General features: G+C 37.2%; 1 protein-coding gene across 1 annotated transcript in view; it reads right to left on the bottom strand.

Moving 5' to 3' along the window:
• RRAGD (Ras related GTP binding D) overlaps window positions 1-18,417 on the bottom strand; it is a 68,601-nt gene extending 50,184 nt beyond the window's left edge. Inside the window, exon 1 of the mRNA XM_003769280.4 lies at window positions 17,901-18,417. Within this exon, the coding sequence (XP_003769328.1) occupies window positions 17,901-18,048 (148 nt within the window). The 5' untranslated portion in view covers window positions 18,049-18,417. The remainder of the gene's footprint in view (window positions 1-17,900) is intronic.
• Window positions 18,418-18,745: the final 328 nt, after the last annotated feature.

The raw sequence follows: 18,745 nt of genomic DNA, 5'->3' as shown, positions 1-18,745 counted from the left end.
CTAGTATTTATTATTTTTAATTTATGAAGAAGACATTTATCAGTAAAAATCACTGAAAATCTGCCACTTTTTCCTTATACCTGAGCTTAGCTGAATGAATAATTAATCAATCAATCAATAAACATTTATTAAGAACTTACTATGTGATGGATATACAAAAAAAAGAAGAAGCAAAATACAGTTCCTGACTTCGAGGAGCTTTTATAATCTAATGGGGAGACAACACAAAAACAAATATATACAAAACAAGCTATATACAGGAAAAATAGAAAATAATTAACAGGGAGAGGAGGAACTAGAATTAATAAGAGTTGGGAAAGGATTCCTGTAAAAGTTGGGATTTTAGATGTAGTTTAATGGAAGCCAGAGTGATCAAAAGACAGAGCAGAGAACCCAGACAAGAGAGATAGAATTTCTTGTTTGTAGAAATGCCAAGAAGCCAGTCACTGGGTCAAAGAATATATAGCCCGGAATAAGATCTAGGGATGGAAAGGGGCTAAGTTACAAAGGCAGCTGACTAGGTACACAGACCATGAGACCTGGAGTGAGTTAGACTCATCTTCCTGAATTCAAATTTGGCCTCAGACACTAGTTGTTTGACTTTGGGGAAGTCACTTCACCCTGTTTGCCTCAGTTTCCTTGTCTGTAAAATGAGCTAGAGAAGGAAATGGCAAACTACTCCAGTAATTAAGATTGCAAAGTCAAAGGTATGTTTTTTCCAGTATTAACATATAGCTATGAGAGTTGGATTATAAGGAAAGTTGAGTACCACAAATTGTGGTGGTAGTAAAGACTTCTGAGAGTTCCTTAGACAGTCAGGAGATCAAATCAATCAAAACTTAATTAATTCAAATTCAAATAGGAAAGCTGAAGCTTTAATACTTTGGCCACATATTAGAAAACAAGACTCATTGGTAAAGACTCTGATGTTGGAAATGACAGAAGACAAAAAAAAAAAAAAAAAAAGGGAATGACAGTGTCAGAGAAGCAACAAACGTTGAGTTTGAACAGATTTTGGGAGATAACGGAGGTCTGAAGGGCCTGCCATGCATTGGTCCATGGGTCATAAATTGCCAGACATAACTGAACAACAAGTAACTTTAGAGATTATTGACTCGAATCTCTTAATTTATAGATGAAGAACTGAAAACCAGAAAGGTTAAGTAAATTCTACAATGTTACGTCAGTAGTAAGTAGAAAAGGATTTGGACCCCAAACTTGTCTCCACATCTAGCATTTTACCACTATACTGGGAAATAATTGACTAGAACATCATTAACACAAGTCAATCTCATTTGGTCTATGCTGGGCATATACAAATTCACTTTTTCTCACATTAAATCACTTTATATATATGTAAACATATTGGGAATTCACACGACAGGGTATGTAAGGATACCTGGACCAGAGGGTGTAGAATGAGACCTAGAGGTCCAGAAGACACATAGGCAGGGCATATAGCAGCTGGCCCAATGGTTCTCAGGATACAACAGCAGAACAGATTTTAAGACTACATGATCTATATGATAAGGTATCCAAACATACCAAGAGTACAGAAGGAAAACATATATCCTTCATTTTGAGTGATACAACCACAACCCTTTTACACTGAACTATTTCATGGTCCCAAAAACCAATTTTTTTTCTGGATTATCAGCACCTGTGGCTATAAAGAATGGAGCTACTGACTGAACAAAGGCAATTTATAGAAAATGGTAAAAGGGTCAGGCAAGAGGCAGAGTCTGCGGTGTCCTAGAGGGGTTCCACTATTCAAAGATGTAGCTCTTAGACATGGGGAACGGGGCAACTGCTTCTGCCTGAGAGAACGTACAATTGCTTTGTGATGAAGGTCTTTTCTACTTTGCGCATGCCATTTTCTGTTTTTTTCCTTGGGGTACCTTACTGCTTTGGCTAGCTGTCTTGCCTGCCAACTAATCAGATGGGGCCTTGTCTCTAATGCTAAAAGTTCATTTCACACAGAAGAAATGTGACAGACAATAAAAATAAACAGAAGTCTGACCTACTATGGTAAAACGCTAAGGCATTCACTTCCCATTCATTTCTTTCTCTTTGCTTGAGTTACCTACAGCTTAAATTTTTGTGTACTTGATTCTGTAGCCTGAAAAAGGGAAGAAAACACTGTTGGAGGTTTCTATTCACATGTTTCTTATTTTTAACTCCACCAATCAACTCCAAGTGCAACTCCAAGAGAGTCTTCTGATCTTTGACTACAATTCATTCAAGCTTTGGAAGTAGTTAAAATCTCTTATTATTAGTAATTCCTTAAATCAACTAACAATTGTTGACAATTTTAAAAAAAGAAATAATCAAAATAAAAGGAACCAAATTATAATTTTTAAAAAGGTAGGAATGAGGGGATATTAGCAACAATCCAAAAAACATTATATTAGCAACAATCCAAAAAACCATTTGGTATAAGTTAAAAAACAGAAATTGAACAAAGATGAATCAGAAATAACTGAAGCCAATAACCCATAGCTCAATAAACTCTCAAACATAAAATTACCTAGAAAAGAATTCCCTATATGATAAGTACTGCTGAAAAACCCCTGGAAAGCAATATGGTCTAAATTAGTCTCAGCCCAACTATCTTACACCATATTCCAAAAATTCAAATTGAATGTGACATGGACATTAAAGATCACACTATAAACACTTTATAAGAGAAGCAGATCATAATATCTTTCTCAATTAAGGGTAAGGGTAAATCCTTAACAATCTACAAATGTTTATTAAGCACTTACGATGTACCGTACCAGGCATTGTATTAAGGACTGGAATTAAAAAGAAAAATAAAACAGTCCCTGCAATCCAGAAATAAGTAATTACAAACTAGATAGATCCAAAGTGGACATAAGACAGTCTTAGAAGGAAAGGCAATTAACAGCTGCAGGGGAACCTAGAAAGACTTATTTGGAGTAAAGGATTAAATTAAATTGGGGTAAAGGATTTTGGGGTAAAAAGATTAAATCGATCATTTTGATAACATGAAATTTAAACAGGTTTTGTGCCTACAAAATTAATGCAACTGGGATAAGGAAAATGATTGACTAGGAAAAATTTTTGTATTAATTATCGTTATTAAATGTCTGGTATCTAAGACAGACACAGAGACAAGAGACAAGAAATATTTCAAAATAAAAGTCATTCTCCAATAGATAAGGAGCCAAAAGATATGAACAAATGTTCCTCAAAAGAAGTGCAAATTATTAAATATCACATGAAAGAATGCTTCAAGTCACTGATAAAAAGAAAACGTAAATCAAAATAATGCTGAAGTTTCACTTCCTACTCATTGGCAAAAATGATCAAAGATGAGATTAATCAACCTTGGAATGATTAAGGCAAAACAAGCACAGTGATGTGCTACTGATAGAACTGTTAAGTGGTACAACCATTGGCTGGGGGGGGGAGAGTGAGATTATGTAGATAAAAGTGACTGGTATGTCCATATCCTTCAACTCAGAGATTCCACTGCTAGATATATATCCTAAGGAGGTGAGTGATGAAAAGAAAGATCCCAATATACTAAGATATTCAAAGCAACACTTTTGTAGTAACAGAGAACCAGAAACAAACTAGATGTTTATCAACTAAGAAATGGCTAAACAAATTACAGTACATGAAAGTAAGGGAATATTGGAAAGCAGTAAAACACTTAGAACATGATAAACACAGAGAAACATGCAAACTTCTAAGGAGTAAAGTAAGCAGAATCAGGAAAATAATAAACATAATGCCTTTGTTCAATCATTTAACTGATATCCAACTTTCCATGACTCCATTTGGGGATTTCTTGGCAAAGATACTGGAATGGTTTGACACTGCCTTTTCTACCTCATTTTACAGGTGAGGAAACAGGAAAAGAAGGTTAAGTGACTTGCCCTGGATCACACAGCTAGTAAGTAACTAAGACTACATTTGAACTCAGCTTTTCCTGACTGGCACTCTATCTCCTTCACCAACCTAGCTGCCCATACATAAGGACTAGTATAAATGGAACTATAACAAAACCACAATATGCTAAATTATAATGATTCAGCTTAGCCTCAATGAAGACACATGAAAAGAATGAAGGGATGATGGTTATGGGACACTGAATATAATATTAGATTCTTTGATATGTCACTTAAGTTTTCTAGAACTTTTTTCCCTTTTCCTTCATTCACACTTTACTATGAGGGATGGCTCTCTGAAAAGAGGTAGGAGAAGGGAAATGACAGGAAATATTGGTAATATAAAGAAAATAAAATTATATTTTATAGCTAAATAAAATACTTATTTTTAAAAAGAAAAAAAATGCTATCCAAATGACCTTTTTCCCTTGAAATATCACATTGACTTTTTTAATACTCTAGTGAATTTACATATTCTACACTTACCTCTATTACATTAATTTTATATAAGCTTTTGATCGTTTATATAAACTTTTTGTCTACTCCAATATCTAGCAGTATTTTTTACATAGAAGGTGTTTGTAGAATAAATGAATGAATGAATGTGACCTAGGCAGAGAAGAAAAAGAAAGGAACAGGGAAAAGAAAAATTAGTAAGACAAGAAAAGAAAAGAGGGAATAAAAAAGGAAGGAGAGAAAGATAAGAGGACAGACAGAAAAAAAAAAAAGACAAAGGTATATGTGATGTGGATGGGAGGTGGGAGGGAAGGAAAATGTCCTCTCTCCTCTTTCAATTACTATGAAGAAACACCTTGACAGAGATAGTTAACCTTCTAGTTTAATATTCATGTAGTTGCCTGAAAGCTGGCTGAACCTACAGTTAAATTCTGTGATTTGTTCAGTCATCAAGTCAAAAATCAGAGGCAAGAACACAACCTAAAACTCTTTTACTGCTTTTTCTATCTACTACATTGCAAGTGAATCAATCCAAAATTAAGTTAGAAAAATCGTTAGTTAATTTGGAAAGAATAGAAATTGTTGGGTGAAATGAAATGACATTACACAAGAAATGTACTGGGATTTACTGAAGGGACTTAGTCCTATTCTGTGGGGTTTGTATAAAAATATCAAATCATTTCAGAATCTGACCATTCAATAGTGACTCTATAGTGGAAATAATTGCAACCAAACCTCTGAAAAGGAATCATTTGTATATATCCCAAAGAGATTATAAAGAAGGGAAAGGGACCTGTATGTGCACGAATGTTTGTGGCAGCCCTTTTTGAAGTGTCTAGAAACTGGAAACTGAATGGATGTCCATCAGTTGGAGAATGGCTGAATAAATTGTGGTATATGAATATTATGGAATATTACTGTTCTGTAAGAAATGACCAACAGGATGATTTCAGAAAGGCCTGAGAGACTTATACGAACTGATGCTGAGGAAATGAGCAGGAGCAAGAGATCATTATATACTTCAACAACAATACTATATGATGACCAGTTCTGATGGACCTGGCCATCCTCAGCAATCTAGATCAACCAAATCATTTCCAATGGAGCAGTAATGAACTGAACTAGCTACGCCCAGAGAAAGAACTCTGGGAGATGACTAAAACCATTACATTGAATTCCCAATCCCTATATTTATGCCCACCTGCATTTTTGATTTCCTTCACAAGCTAATTGTACAATATTTCAGAGTCTGATTCTTTTGTACAGCAAAATAACGGTTTGGTCATGTATACTTATTGTGTATCTAATTTATATTTTAATGTATTTAACATCTACTGGTCATCCTGCCATCTAGGGAGGGGTGGGGGTAAGAGGTGAAAATTGGAAAAAGAAGTTTGGCAATTGTTAACGCTGTAAAGTTACCCATGCATATAACCTGTAAATAAAAGGCTATTAAATTTAAAAAAAAAAAAAAAAAAAAAAAGGAATCATTTGTAGAAGAAGGTAAGGAGGGTGTTGAGTTCTAGATCTGGGATACCTAAATGAAATGAGGGTTTAGTTGAGATCTAGTGGCAGGTTTGGGGTACAGGAAGTCAGAGCTCCCCTGCAACCCCCTTGGATTCCGCGCAAAGATACGGCGGTAAATGAGGTCTAGTAGTGGGCGAGTCTCCAATAAAGGCATTTACTGGCCAGAGAGCTAGATTGATAAAAGAGGTTTATTATGTATGGGGTTTGGAAGTAAGGAAATAGGTTAAGGTAGAGATAGTAGAGATAAGGAGGGCACCGGACAGAGGGTCCTCACATGGCTAGCATGTTTGGAATCTCTGCAAAGAGGGGGTCCCAACATGTCCCTTTTATAAAGGGAGATTTAGCTCAAGGGGCTTTTGGGTGTAGCCCCAAAATTGGCTCAGATCAGGGGGGGACTGGGACAGGTCCGGATCTTCTATTGGAATTCAAAGGGACCAGGATTTGTGAGTTAAAGGGTAATTACATTCAATAGGAGGGGGTGGGAATCTGGAAAGGAATCTTTCTCACATCAAGGGGAGAGAGACTTTGTCTCCTCTCTATCCTGTTCTAGAAAACCTCAAAAGATAAGAAGTTTTAGGATTTCCAAAAAGTGTCCCATCAGGATTTCTGGAACAGCAGTGGCAGAAAGCTGCAAACTAACTGGGAGCTGAAGACAAATTAGGCATTTTGAGGAGACAACTTCAGGAGCCCAGCAGAATGTTACATTATATTTTCTATGAAGGAGAACTTCATCAAGATTCCATGAGGAAAGAAAATAACTTTTCTAGTTCTAATAATCAGAAGTTACAAATTAATCCCTTTGCCAAATAAACTCTGTAAACTTAAGCCCATTTCCCTCTTGTATTTGTCTGTACTTGTACTAGAATGTATACCCAATTTTATTCAATTATTATTATTATTTTTTTTTGTGGGAAGAAGGGATTGTTTGAGACTGTTTGTACCTACAGTTCTTACTATAGCACCTTACTAAATGCCTGTTTCTAAAAGTCTGGCTGGCTAATTGATATAAATTAATAATCAATGGGAAAAGCATGCCTTTGAGGAGGGGAGTTCATAAGAATGTTAATATTAGAAAAATAATCTCCTAACCACTCAGGGTTACCCCAAAAATCCTGATAGAGGAGGTAATTAAATTCTTTTTTTATTATTATTATTATAGCTTTTTATTTACAAGATATATACATAGGTAATTTTTCAGTTGCAAATCCTTTTGTTCCAACTTTTTCCCTCCTCCCCACCCCTTCCCCCAGATGGCAGGTTGACCAATACATGTTAAATATGTTAAAATATAAGTTAAATACAATATATGTATACATGTGCAAACAGTTATTTTGCTGTACAAAAATAGAGTCAGACTTTGAAATAGTGTACAATTAGCCTGTGAAGGAAATCAAAAATGCAGGAAGACAAAAATAGAGGGATTGGGTATTCTATGTAATGGTTCACAGTCGTTTCCCAGAGTTCTTTCGCTGGGTGTAGCTGGTTCAGTTCATTACTACTCTATTGGAACTGATTTGGTTCATCTCATTGTTGAAGAAGGTCACGTCCATCAGAATTGATCATCATATAATATTGTTGTTTAAGTATATAATGATCTTCTGTTCCTGCTCATTTCACTCAGCATCAGTTCATCTAAGTCTCTCCAGGCCTTCCTGAAATCATCCTGCTGGTCATTTTGGTAATTAAATTCTAAAGCCCATACCTGCCAATGTGAGTGGAAGTTGGTAAAATACACCCAAAGCTCGTGAATATATGTGTGCTTACATATATATATTTCAAGCTTTGTCAAATCACCTGACTGCTTTGCTACCTATTTACCTCTTTAAAAAAAGTTTACAAATGTTTACAAAACCTCCTTCTCTATTTCAGTGGGGAACTACAAGCAAGAAACATTGCATGTACTGTCAGATTGGATTGATATGTAGATTAGTTTTGCTGAGCCTTATTTCTATTTTTTTTTATTCGATGTTACAGGGAATGACTATATGGAAAAAGAGACAGGGATATACTGGGAAATGAAGACTATGTAAATCCAAAAGGTATCAGTCAAAAATGTTTGAATAAAAAAAAATATGAAAATGTTTAAAATATCTAGGGTCTTATGGACAGAAAGAATCTCAAGCTAGTCCTCTTCTGTTTCTGAATAGACGGCCCTAAATAGATTTCTGGTAGTCACAGAATAGGAGGGAAAGAACTTTTTATATTCAACAAAGGGACATTTAGATTAGTCAGGTATTTGTCCTAATCTTTGCCATCTTCCTTATTTACAGTGTGGACTGTAATCCCATTATCAGAAGGGCAAGGAACAATTATCTTTAGCAACTTTCAAAGGATAATGAGAAGATGAATTGCTTAACAGTAATGAAATTCTCTGAAGAAGAAAATCACTTTCTGTTTGAAACTGCAAAGAAAAGATTTAGTCTCTAAAAATCACCAAAGACAATTTATTCAGATCCTCAAAATCCCTGCTTTTTTTTTTAAACAACTTCCTGAAAATTTCAATTTTCAGAATTCAATTCAATCTAAACAATCATTTATTAAGGGCCCTATATGCTAACAGAAACTATGCTAGGTGCCAGGGACTGAAAGACAAAAATGATACCCTCAAGGAGCTCACATTCTTCCCCAACCACAGTCATGAATTTTGACAAAGACTACATATTGTAGCAGAAACAAAAGAAGTCTGAATCAGAGACTTAGAACTGGGGAACACCTTACAAGTAATCATACTCCAACCCCCTCATTTTATATTATGAGGAAACTAGATGAATACTTAGATATGGATGAATATAGTCCCCATATCAAGTTATGAAACTCTCCTGGAGGAATTTTGTGAAGGAAATTTATTTTCTATTATCTCTTTCACTTTAACTCCAGTTCTTCTTCTTATTTTTTGGCCTTTAGAATATAGTCCAAAATTATTGTGACTGCCCAAAAGTCATTAGATCTAATGGAATTTTTTAGTAGCTTGACTAAACTTCCTTAATTGCTGTAATTTTCCTAGCAGGCTTATCTAGCTAGGAAGGGAACCAAAAAAGTCTGCCTTATCTCAGTCTGTCTTCCCAGAAAGGACATGGAAAAGGTGACTAAGTTAGTAATGGAAGGGCCAGAAATGGCCTTAAAAACCCTGGGGCAGTCCTTGATCAGGAGAATTTCAGCTCCCTTCTCAAATAAGATATACCTTCAAACCTAATTTCATGAGGGAGAAGTAGGATTCAGACAGGATCAGGGATTTCCCTGTGAATGAGGGGTAATAGGAAATGAAAATCACAATGTCTACCTACAACCTGCATTCCTCTGGGTAGTGTCTGACAACTTGCTGGGCAACTTGCAGTAGGAATGCCAGGGGATAATCAGTCACACTCACCATAATAGATTGCTGTGCAGTCATTTAGCCATGGGAAAAAGCAGTCCTGACTGGCTAAGTCCCCACTAAGCAAGAAAAATCATAAGGTACCTCTCCAGGGGTGGGTGAATGAATGTGTATGGGGGGGGGGGGGAAGGAGGGAGAAGAAAAAAGGAGAAAATCTCTGAATCCTTTTACTTAAATTACCAAGTACCAAACAGATTTATGACTTAGCTTTCAGTTTAAGGAAAAAAAAAAAAGGTCCCCATAACTGCCCTTTGCTTTCACTAAGTCACCTCACTTAAAAAGGAAATGAAGTTCTACAGAATGTATACTAACAAATCCCACTTCTCATATTCATTAATTCTATGATTCTAGTTATCTCTCTTTAGCGCCACAGGCCTCAGTTTCCTAATCTGTAAAATGAGGGAGCTGGATTATAAAGGTCCTTTTCAACTCTAAATCTCTAATCCTATAATCTTTCTGGACCTGTTCCATCATCTGCAAAAATGAGAGGGTCATGTTCAGAAGGAAGTTCAAAAGGGATATAAACAAGCAGGGCAGTTTTGTTACAAAGTTAAATTTAATGTACATATTAAAAACTGTACACAACAGTTTAAAATTTCATATTTTTCTGTTCTTTGTATATTAGAAATATTCATTTTTGTTGATACTCTTAAGTTTGTGACTTTTTTATTATAAAAATTTCTTAGAAAGAAAAAACAAAATATGACAATATTTTTTAAAGGTCATATCCAGATATAAAATTCTATTTCTTCTTCTAAATGACTATCTTTTTAAAATATTCCTACAGGAGATGACAATAGAAATCAGATACACTAAGCAATTTCCCTTCACACCACCCCCCACAAAGAATGTAAATTCCCAGAGGGCAGCAAGAAGTTTTCATTTTTTGTCTTAGAATCGAAGGAGTAGCACAAGGTCTTGCATACAACAGACACTTAATACATGTTTACTTGTAGTAAAAATTTGATCGAACCTGTGGAAAAACAGGATTCTTTCAAGGTCAACAGGATTCTGTTTTTAAGTAATTTGAGAGATTGCTCAAAGGTCCTAGATTGAAAGTACATGTACATCCCTTTTCCCAACCAACACAAAAACCTGGCATGAAGCAGTGGACCATGCCATTCTGGCAAGTGAGCAGCACTGGCCACGCTGGGTTTCCTAGTGTGGAAACTAAGGGAAATATATGCCACTAGAGAGTCCAACCAAATACTTCACTTCCCCAAGTCTGTTTAAGGATCTCAACTCCAAAGTCACGTTAAGCCAATCTTAAAATAACAATAGAAAAGGAAGATACTGTACCATGTCCAAGAACTTTCCCACTGAAATCAGAATGAGAAGAGAGCAGATTTCAGAAGAGTGTCAAAATAATGTGACAAAATTAGAAAACAACATAAGGGATAGAAATTAAAATCAGGGAGAAAAGGCAAAAGCAGAAGGGAAGGTCAGACACATGATTTAAGGGAATAACTCGTGGAAGACAGTCAATGGCACAAATACAAGGCAAAGAAAGAACTGTGACAGAAAGAAGACAAAATAAAGAAGGATGAGTGGAATAGCTTAAAAAATATTGTTATCTTGGAGAAGGGATATTGCTTTTTCTTTTTCAGGGTTATAGAACTTTGGGCAGATCCCCTAGTGAAGAATTTACAGAACAGATTCAATTCATTCAATCCAATCCAACAAGTATTTATTAAAAGCTGTCAAATACTGTACTAGATCCTAAGACAAATAGTATCAGACTTTAAGGAGCTCACAGTCTTAAAACTTTAGTAGTATTTGTTATTGTTAATCGATTTAATATCTGACTTTTCATGATTTCATTTGCCTATTTCTTGGTAAAGATACTTAAAGTGGTTTACCATTTCCTTCTCCAATCCACTTTTATAAATAAGGAAACAGGCAAATCAGGTTAAGTGACTTGCCCAGGGTGACATAGCTACAGCCTGAAGTTGGATATAAACTCAGGCTTCCTGACTCCAGGCCTGGTACTCTCTCTACTATGCCAACCTAGATGCACTTTTAGTAGCCTATAAATTAATAAATAAAAAAATATATGCACAACTCGTTTAATCTATATTGAATTGCTTGCTGTCTTGGGGAAGGGACAGGGGAAGAAGAGAGAAAAATTTGGAACATAAGGTTTTGAAAAGGTGAATATTGAAAACTATCTTTGCATGTATTTGGAAAAATAAAATACTATCTTAAAAAGAAAACTCTCTCTCTTTATATATATATATTATATATATAAGTGTAAAGTAATTGGTGGGAAAGCACCAACAATTACAGGAATCAGGAAAAGTATTTTGAAGAGATCTAGTGCTTCAAAAGAGTATGGAGGGATAATATTCTAAGCATGGGGAGATATTAACAGAAAAATCATATATGGGGAACAACAAATAAGTCAATTTGGCTGTATGGTAGAATTTATGAGGACGAGTAATATCAAATCAGTCTGGGAATAAAAGCTAGAACAAGATTGCAAAGGGCTTTAAATGTCAGAGCAGGTCTTCAGATGCCATAGTGAAGTTTTTATTTTAAACTAGAGGCCAAGAGGAGTCACTGAAGATTCTTGAGAAGGACAGGGACACATAATCAAATCTATCCTTTAGAAATATCACATCAAGACTAAAAACCATTACATTAAATTCCCAATCCCTATATTTATGCACACATGTATTTTTGATTTCCTTCACAAGCTAATTGTACAATAATTCAGAGTCTGATTCTTTTTGTACAGCAAAATAATGTTTTGGTCATGTATACTTATTGTGTATCTAAGTTATATTTTAATATATTTAACATCTACTGGTCATCCTGCCATCTAGGGGAGGGGGTGTGGGGGGGTAAGAGGTGAAAAATTGGAACAAGAGGTTTGGCAATTGTTAATGCTGTAAAGTTACCCATGTATATATCCTGTAAATAAAAGGCTATTAAATAAAAAAAATAAAAATAAAAAAAAAGAAATATCACATCAAGAGTTGCACAAGGCAGGCAGAGATAGATGAATTGCAATCTGCATTACTGGAGTTGGTCACCAAAGAAATCAGAAATCTACTAAGTAACAAATTTTTTCTATATATTACAGAACCTTGCTAAGACAGGATTTTTCAGGGAACATGTGGAAGATTTAAAGTTACTAATGTTTCAAAAACATAGAAACGATGATAATATCTGACTAATGGCTACATTGGGCAGATAGATGGCACAATGGTTAGAGTGCCAGGCCTGGAGTCAAGAGGACTCATCTTCCAGAATTCAAATCTGAACTCAGAAACTTACTAGCTGTGTAATCCTGGGCAAATCACTTGCCCCTGTTTGCATCAGTTCCCTCATCTGTAAAATGAGCTGAACAGGGGCAGTGAGGTGGTGCAGTGGATAGAGCACCAGTCTTCAAGTCAGGGAGACCCAAGTTCAAATCTGGTCTCAGACACTTAACCCATCCTATCTGTGTGACCCTAGACAAGTCACTTAACCCTAATTGCCTCAGCCAAAAAAAAAATTTTTTTTAAAGGGCTGAACAAGGAAATGGCAAACCACTCCAGTTTCTTTATTAATAACACAAAATGGGGGCACAAAGAGTCAAGCACTACTGAAATGGCTGACCAACAAAAACGACTACACTGGTTTAGGAAACTCTCCACATGGAATACTTTCCACCAATGTAAATTGGCAATGTGTCTGTCATTTGTAGTTTTAGGACACTGAGCTGGGACAATTGACTTGTCCAAGATGACACAAATATGTATGAAAAGTAAAGATTAAAGCCAAGTTGTCCTGACTTAAGGCTAGTCTTTTCCACCATGCTGCCTCTCAACTGGCATTTGATTAATAGTTAACAAAAGCACTTTACTTACACTTCTTCATTTATTCCTCACAACCCTTTGAGTTAAGTACAAAAGTGTACTTCACTTTAAATGTCAGAGCAGGTTTAGGAAAAAGTCTTTAATTTTCTGAATCAGACTAGTCAAGGATTCTTTCTTCACATAATAGTTTTTTTTTTTTTTTAATTTTCCAATACATGCAAATGCAGATAGTTTTCAACATTTACCCTTGCAAAACTTTGCGCTCCAAATTTTTCTTCCTCCCTGCCTTCCACAGTCCACCCCTAGATAGGAAGTAATCCAGTATAGTTTAAACATGGTGCAATTCTTCTAAACTTATTTCCACATTCAATAAGCTGCTTAAAAAAAACCAGATCGAAAAAAAAAAAAGAGAAAGAAAAAAAAAAGCAAGCAAAAAAGGTGAAAATACTACATTGTGATCCACTTTCAGTTCCCATAGTCCTCTTTCTGGATGCAGATGTCTTTCTCCATCACAAGTCTACTGGAACCGTCCTAAATCACCTCATTGTTGCAAAGAGCCAAGTCCATCACAACTGATTATCACATAATCTTGTTGCTGTGGTACAAAAGTTTTTAAATTACCAAAAGGACTGTTACCTAACAGTTTAACCTTCATGAAAATCCAGATTTAGATGAGTTACAATCTCCATAACTGGAGCTTGTATCCTCATCAAGGAAATAAGAAATCCACTAAAATATCAAAAATTTTCTATGTATAACAGAACTATGCTAAAGGCAGAATTTGGTTGAGGTCATTCACTCATGGAACCTGAAGACGCTTATTTCCACTGTTTTCCTTGGACAACACACTGTTTCACTGAGTGTGAAATTCAGTCACCAGTTACATAGTCTCTAAATTAATATAATTCTACCATTAAGAAACAAGGTTATATCCTTAAATTTTCAAAACCCCTCCACCATGTCAAATTCAGAAAGTGTCTTCTTACCCCTATCCTTTGTTAATTGCAAAATAAATAGATCTCTACCAAAGAGATGAATGCGATGGGAGAATTTTTCTAAGCTGTCTGCCTTCTCTACACTTTAAGCTGGTGATTGATTGGTAGAAGTATTCTTTATGATCTCCAGTGACAAATCACCAAAGTCTTATCCCTTAGGACTCTTGTTCTTATCATCTGGTAAATCTTTGCCCAGAAACCTACCAACATGAAAGGGGTCAAATCTCCCAACCTTTCCAAATACCAAGGAAGCTTGAGAATTATTCATGAACAGTTAACCCTGATTCTTGCTATCTGACTTGCTTACCTCCAATCATACATCAATCTACTCACATCTCTTATGCCAATTATCCTGTGCAATTTTTCATTGATAACATGTTGCAGCCTATTCTTGCCCCACCATAAGCCTCTTCATTGCCCTCTAGGTGACCAGCACCTTTAATTATTTGTATCCCGTGGTCTTCTGTGCCTCTCAGGGAAACAGCATCCTCTGAATGCTGATGGTTAAAAAAAAATAAAGTCTCTTGTTTCATGAAGAAGCTAAGGGTCATTAAAAGCATAGTCATTTCCTCAAAAGCAATCCAATCCACTTTCCTGCTCTTCTCCAGTTCTAAGCCCAATTTGCTATCCATTCACAACTTATTAAAGATATCAATATTGATTTCACATGTGCAAAAATGCTGTAGCAGTTCTTTCTGTGATAGCAAAGAATTGGAAATTGAGTGGATGCTCATCAATTGGAGAATGACTGAACAGGTTGTGGTATATAAATGTAACAGAATACTATTGAAATGATAATACTATAAGAAATGATACTATAAGAAATGATGAGGAGGCTGACTTTAGAAAAAACCTGCGAAGACTTACATGAACAGATATTGAATGAAACAATCAAAAACTGGAGAACATTATACACAGTAACAAGATTGTGTGATAATCAAATATGATAGAATTGGCTCATCTCAGCTACAGTGATCAAAGACAATTTCAAGACTTGGGATAGAAAATGCCATCCACACTAAGAGAAAGAACTATGGAGACTGAATACAGATCAAAGCATACTATTTCATTTTTTGTTTTTTTCTTTCTTGTGACTTTTCCCTTTTGTTCTGATTTTCCTTTCGCAACATTATGACTAATATGGAAATATGTTTAATATGATCATATATATAATATATGATCATATATATAATGTATATCAGGTTGCTTGTTGTGGGGAAGGGAAAAGTAAAGGAGCAAGGAGGGAAAATTTGGAACTCAAAAAAATCTTACAAAGATGATTGATGAAAACTATCTTTACAGGTAATTGGAAAAAATAAAATACTATTACATAAAAAAAGATAATATTGATGAACAAGCTCTAAGAGCTGTGCATCCAACACTATAACATAATTTAGACTTTAATTTTTTTTTTTTTTTTACTTCTGATATAGTCCTCTTTTATTGCATTTTTCCATTTAAATACAGATGTTTAGGGCAATGAATCAGACTAAGAGTTTACTATTTCAAGTCTGGTGCTCCTTTCCTGACTCTCTATAGTCCTCATTCTGAGTCTCCTGAGTGTTTCCAGTGAATCTAGGAGGAACTAATAATTGCAATTAGTCAAAGAATGTCACAGTCAGGACAATTGAATTACTAAAGGAAGCAGCCCAAGAGACTAAAGTACAGAAAAGTTTCATCCACAAAATGTGACCTGCAAGATCAGTACTAGAGGACCAATCACAAGTAGAACTAAGGAAATAGACCACCAGCATACTAAGGAGGTTGTAAGGGCCTAATGCACCAGTTTCAAGAAATGAAAAAGACGTAATAATACTCTCTGATGAGCATGAAACTTTAAAAAAGTTTTCTAATTTCACAAACTTTTTTAAAGACTACTTTCTTTTCTTAAAAGTAATATTGATAGTAGAAAAGAATAGGAGGTAATTTTCTATTTTATATATAAAAACCTCAGGCAAAATGTTACATAAACTTATTATTAATTTTTATTGCATTAATATATCAATAACTTAAATTCTTCCCCCATGGTTTCCACAAGAGAGCAGCTTTATACCAAATTTTAGTATGACAAGATTTCAATATCTATTAAGGACACCTGTGGACAGATAGGTGATGCACTGGATAGAGTGTCAGAGCTGGAGTTTGAAAGACTCATCTTCTTGAGTTCATAATGTGACCTCAGACATTTACTAGCTGTATGACTGTAGGCAAGTCACTTAACCCTGTCTGCTTCAGTTTCCTTATCTGTAAAATGAGCTGGACAAGGAAATGGCAAACCAGTTCATTATCTTTGCCAAGAAAATTCCAACTGAGTTCCTGAAGAGTTGGACTCAACTGAACGTCACTTACCAGCATGTAAAATTATTCCCAGGAAATGGTGCTTGGGAAAAAATTCCTTGTGACTATCTGTATAAAGTTTATAGCTTTGTTGGCGGACTCTCAATAAAAAAATATAAATAAAAGAGACACTAAAAAAGAAGACACTCACAAAAATATATTTGCCCTTAAAATACTTTACACAAAACATTTTTGCACAATTTTTTCAGTGCAAAATATAAGGAATGTTTCTACTACTGTACTAATGTGTAAACTTTCCCCTGAAGTTATATATTTAACAGAATTTCAGTGCCCTTTTCAATTGGGAATTTTCCAAAGGATCATAAAATGAAAGGCTCTTCCTCCTACCCCAAATCTTCACAGAGTTAAAAACTATAATCTTAGGAACTGTAGAGTAGTTTCTTAGGCCTCAGGGCAAAATACAAAATTCCTTTTACAAGCTAATTTAGTGCAGCCCGATCCCTTTTTAACAGAAGGAGCTTTTACAGCAGCCAAAAAGAAATTCATTCCCTTTACCATCATCCTCATCACCAACATGGTTTGGACTTTGATCACAGATCATAACTGTTATATCTACTAAGAGACATGAGAAGCAAGGAAGCAGATATTTTCTCTTTCTCTCTCTCTCTCTCTCTCTCTCTCTCTCTCTCACACACACACACACACACACACACACACACACACACAAGCATTAGTTCCTTTTACACAGATAGATGAATTTTCCCTCCATGCTGTAGCCAGAAACAACACTTACACTCTCTCCCCCCTTTTCCCCCTCCCCACAAGTGACAGACTGTAGGATTGACATTCGCAGCTGCAGAACTGACCAGCGACCCTGCCACAGTCACGCAGTTTCTAGCTGCCCTTTTTTTAGCCGACGCCTGACCTCAGCTTTACCATCAGTATCACCGAGGTGGGGGTGGAGTGGGGTTAGGAGTAAGATCCTACAGGAGGGCCAAGTCAATTCTTTCTCTCCCCTCCCTCCTTCCCGCCTCCTCTCAAATCCCGTCCCATCCATCCACCCAAAGCAAAGTGCTCCAAGATGGACTAACCTGGAAGGTACCAAAGAGCTATTGTTTCTCCTCTAAGGGGGAAAAATATCTTTCTCTCCCTTTACCTTAACCACAATCTCTGGGCTTCCTTCTCCTTCCCTGCTCTACCTCCTACACCTGGACACCCCCCCTCTCGCTTTATCCCCAGTTTCCTTTCCCCTCCCCACCCCCACACTTCAGTTCCTTTCTTCGTTTTCTTTTATTCCAGCCAAGTAAAGAGAAACCTAGAGGGGGGCGGGCGGAGAGGAGAGAGAGAGGAGGGGAATGGGGAGGAGCAGCAGAAAATGTAGAGCGCCAGGCAAAGCGCAGCGCCCGAGAGCCGGGACTGGAAAGGGGCGCTTCGAAGCACCCCGGGGTAGCCCTCGAGGGAGGAAAGGGGCGCAAATAAAAAGCATCGGAATGGAGAAGAAAAGAAGGCAAAAGTAGCTTGAGACTCATACCTCCCTCCTCCGCTCCGCTTTCCGGGTCCGCGTCGGAGGAGTCGGGCCCGTCCACATAATCCGCTAGCCCCACCAGTTCATCCTCCTCCTCCTCTTCCTCCTCGTCTTGCTCCTGCTGCTGCTGCTGCTTTCCAAGGACCTGGCTCATCGTGGCGGGTCTCCCTCCGGCCAGCGTGGGTTCCAGGCAGAGAGGGGAGGGAGTGGACAACTCTTCTTTGCTTGCCGCTCTGCAATCTGTTTCTGAATTGGCTTGCTCGCCTCCTCTTTTCTTATCCCCTCCCGGAGGGGGAGGGGAGGAGGGAGGTGATGGAGCCTTGTCTGTGAGTGTTCCCCCCCACCCTCTTCACGGGCTCCGGGGTCCCGGTCCAGGACTTTTCCACCGTGTCCAAGCTTGCACCCCCTCCTCCCGCCCTGCCTGGCGAAGGAGAGTCAGTTCGAACCGACCAGTTCCTCCCCGAGGAGAGAGAGAGGGGGAGAGAGAGAGACTGCGTGACCCGAGTCACCTGACACACATTGTCACACACACACACACACACACACACACTCTCTCTCTCTCTCTCTCTCTCTCTCTCTCTCTCTCTCACTCGCTCAGCGCCGGGACTGGGAAACCAAGCACACATAGGAAACTACTCATGCAAGCTGCCCGCACAAACGCAGACATACACGGGCACTGCGCGCACACACGGGGCTACAATCCGGTAGATGCGCTGGGGACCCCATACCCCACCGCTCCTGCACGTGGTTGCTCCACAAACACTCGTGCTGATCTGATCTTACTCTGGCGAAAAAGCACCGCAGTACAACACACACACACACACTCACACTATCCCCACTCACATTGTTAT

This window comes from Sarcophilus harrisii, chromosome 4 (assembly GCF_902635505.1).
Source record: "Sarcophilus harrisii chromosome 4, mSarHar1.11, whole genome shotgun sequence".
In the NCBI taxonomy this organism is placed as follows: Eukaryota; Metazoa; Chordata; class Mammalia; order Dasyuromorphia; family Dasyuridae; genus Sarcophilus; species Sarcophilus harrisii.
Note: the sequence above shows the minus strand (reverse complement) of the source record. Positions and strands in the feature narration are given on the sequence as shown.